The 3,174-nt window shown below is 35.3% G+C and overlaps 1 protein-coding gene across 1 annotated transcript; it reads right to left on the reverse strand.

Annotated features, from left to right (window-relative positions):
• Positions 1-792: 792 nt before the first annotated feature.
• LOC107710874 (gastrula zinc finger protein XlCGF8.2DB-like) lies at positions 793-1,840 on the reverse strand. The gene has a single exon (XM_016515738.1). It carries the CDS (start codon positions 1,837-1,839, stop codon positions 1,024-1,026), a length of 816 nt encoding a protein of 271 aa, XP_016371224.1. The 5' UTR covers position 1,840; the 3' UTR covers positions 793-1,023.
• Between the last annotated feature and the right edge of the window lie 1,334 nt (positions 1,841-3,174).

Below are 3,174 nucleotides of genomic sequence, written 5' to 3' on the forward strand. Positions count from 1 at the left end.
AATCAAATTCCCAGCGAAGGGTCAATTGAGCAGCCAAGGTTGGGCAAAGTTTAGAAATAACTGGGTCTAAAAAATTACTGCAGTTAATGCCATGTGCTGCACTTTTCACACGTTTCTTTAAATAGATTTTTAATGATGTAAGGTCTTTGTGTCATTTGGAGCGACCACTCATCATGTGGTGCAACCAATAATAGCAATAACTGTATTAAATTTAAAAAAAATTATCTAATTTCTGTGGCTGAAATATGTATCACTGCTACAGTATGCTTAAGTGAATGGTATTTTAAAAATATTTTTATCAGTTTTATGCAATTTACAGAAAATATAAGTCTGCTAACTACATTGAAGAAGGAAACTGAAATTATAGAACAAAAAATATGAGCTCATTTACAAAAACTCAAAAGAAACGCACTTTGTTTCTAAACACTTTAATTACTGAGAACATCTAAAAAAAAAATGTTAAGCATGTTAAGGAAATAAATTAATTTGAATATAAATCATGGTCGCACCACATGACATTTTATTATGGCAACGGCTGATTCATCTAGACGAAAAAACACTAAAATCACTTAATTTAAATTTTTAATATGAATTTATGTTTACACAACATTCTTAATGTTTGAACAACTACAAAAAATATAACTTTTTGTATTTTAAAATTTGCCTGTCGAAAATCCTTCTACGTCAATGACCCATATATATATATATATATATGTATGTATAAAAAAACATGCACTGTACAAAATTTTTTCTTTTTTAAATCACAGTTTAGTTGTTTCAAAGGAACCGTTTAAGTTGACAACTTGCAGTTTCTGATTTTGTTTGTTCATTCATCTCTACGCTAAGGCACATAATTTTTAAGGCACAATTTAATGCTTCCAATTGTTTTTATTAAAGCACACATATAACAAGCGCTGAGCACGATGTCCATCTCTGGCTCAGCACCAGCCAAAGCATGAAAGCATATTTGAATTTAGCAGTTAATCACATTCAACAATAATCACACCGGTGTGGTTGTACATGTTAAAGAGTAACTTCATATTCGAAACTCTGATCACATGTAAACGGCTTCTCTTCAGTGTGAATCTTCATGTGTTTCCTAAGGTCTCCTTTTTCAGTGAAACTTTTTCCACATTGTTGGCAGGTGAAAGGTTTCTCTCCAGTATGAATCCTCATGTGGTCCTTGAGGTGTTGTTTATATGTAAAACTCTTTCCACATTGAGAGCATATGAAAGGTTTCTCTCCAGTGTGAATTCTCATGTGGATTTTAAGGTTTGGTTTTCGAATGAAACTCTTTCCACACAGTTTGCAGGTGAAAGGTTTCTCTCCAGTGTGAGTTCTTACGTGGACATCAAGGTTATGTTTATATGTAAAACTCCTTTGACATTGAGAGCATGTGAAAGGTTTCTCTCCGCTGTGCATTCTCATGTGGGTTTTAAGGTTTGATATTTGAATGAAGCTCTTTCCACACAGTTTGCAGGTGTAAGGCTTCTCTCCAGAATGAATTCTCGTGTGGTTTTTAAGGTGAACGTTTTGAGTGAAGCTCTTTCCGCACTGTTTGCAGGTGAAAGGGCTTTCTCCGGTGTGAATTCTCATGTGAACATTAAGGTTTCCTTTTTCAGTGAAGCTCTTTCCACACTGTTGGCAGACAAAAGGTTTCTCTCCAGTGTGAATCCTCATGTGGGAATTGAGTTTTGAGTGCTCTTCGAAACTCTTTCCACACTGTGGGCAAGTGAAATAACTTCTATTTGCTTGCTGTCTTGCTCTTTTTCGTGTCTTTTCAGAATGAAAGTTATCTTCTTTTACATTGAGTTCTTGACTCTCCTCTTTCAGTGTCATCAGGTCTAATGCAAAAAAAGACAAATCCAAATTAACACCATTTTAATGGCACAAAGAACAAACATCAAAACCAACAACATGTAGATCTTATACGCACGGAGCTATTAAAGGAGGTGTTAAATGTAATCTCAAAAGTTTCAATGCTCATTTTCGAGGTAATGGGTCATGTGATTTCAACATGTCTGTCCACATGAGGTGATGTCAAATAAAACTACTTTTATTACAACGCTCATGTGACATTAAAGGGGTCATATGATGCGATTTCAAATTTTCCTTTCTCTTTGGAGTGTTACAAGCTCTTGGTGCATAAAGAAGTACTCACAGATTCCTAAAGTTATCAATAACACAGATCTTCTGGCTTACACAAGCAAGTGTGAAGGGCTCTCAATTCACTATTAATTAACTATGAAGCATTTGTGATATTTCCAGTTAAGAATTAAGTTAAGTATCTTTACATTAGCTTTTTTTTTCCAGAAGAAAGAAATATGGGTCACTGATTAAAGCTGTACATGTTCAGTTTCATCAACCAGCAAAAATATGACAACATACTCAGGTGTTACTCATCATCTATCATTGTTAGGAGTGAATGATGTTCAGTTTCTAAATATAAGATGCATTAAGCAGTTTATTAGAAACACTAATATAGTAGAAGTATATCCTTCACAGGGTATTAAAAAGTACACATAAATTTGATTATATTAGCGAAGTTATAGTTTTGAGACCATAAACACATACCACATCCAGTTACACCTTTAGGAAACTCCGAAGTGAAGATCAGGAGACTGAGGCACGGCTGTATAAGTTACGCATAAATAGGCGTTTAGTCCAGACGGATCCGGTGTTTTGGGAGAGTGAAACCGGTATTTTTTTAAACCGGGTCCCAGACAGAGTGGATAAATCTGAAAACGGCGCCCTTGCGTGTGTACAGCGAATCCGTACGTTATATTTTCTGAAACGATGGTGTAATCAGCCCACGTCTCTGGTCAGACACCGCTGCGTCACGTAACAGCAACAAAGACATGAACAAACACTGAACGGTTGTCTTTTTATTAACTAACATTAACACAGATTAATAAATGTATTGTTCCATGTCACCTATCAAAAGTTGCTAAAAGTTGCCAAATAAATTTTAAAAATAGCTACATTTGTTGCTAGGTGCTTTTGGAAGAAAAAGTTGCTAGGCTAGTGTGAAAAGTTGCTAAATTTAGCAACAAAATTGCTAAGTTGGCAACACTGCACAAACCAAACGTATATGACATGAAAGTACCGCGAGAGCAGACTGCACCGTACGTTTTCGAATCACTCTCTCGCGATACTTTAAACTCGTTCATCGAT

The sequence above is a fragment of the Sinocyclocheilus rhinocerous genome, unplaced genomic scaffold (assembly GCF_001515625.1).
Source record: "Sinocyclocheilus rhinocerous isolate Xijiao unplaced genomic scaffold, SAMN03320098_v1.1 scaffold3099, whole genome shotgun sequence".
Taxonomy (NCBI): domain Eukaryota; kingdom Metazoa; phylum Chordata; class Actinopteri; order Cypriniformes; family Cyprinidae; genus Sinocyclocheilus; species Sinocyclocheilus rhinocerous.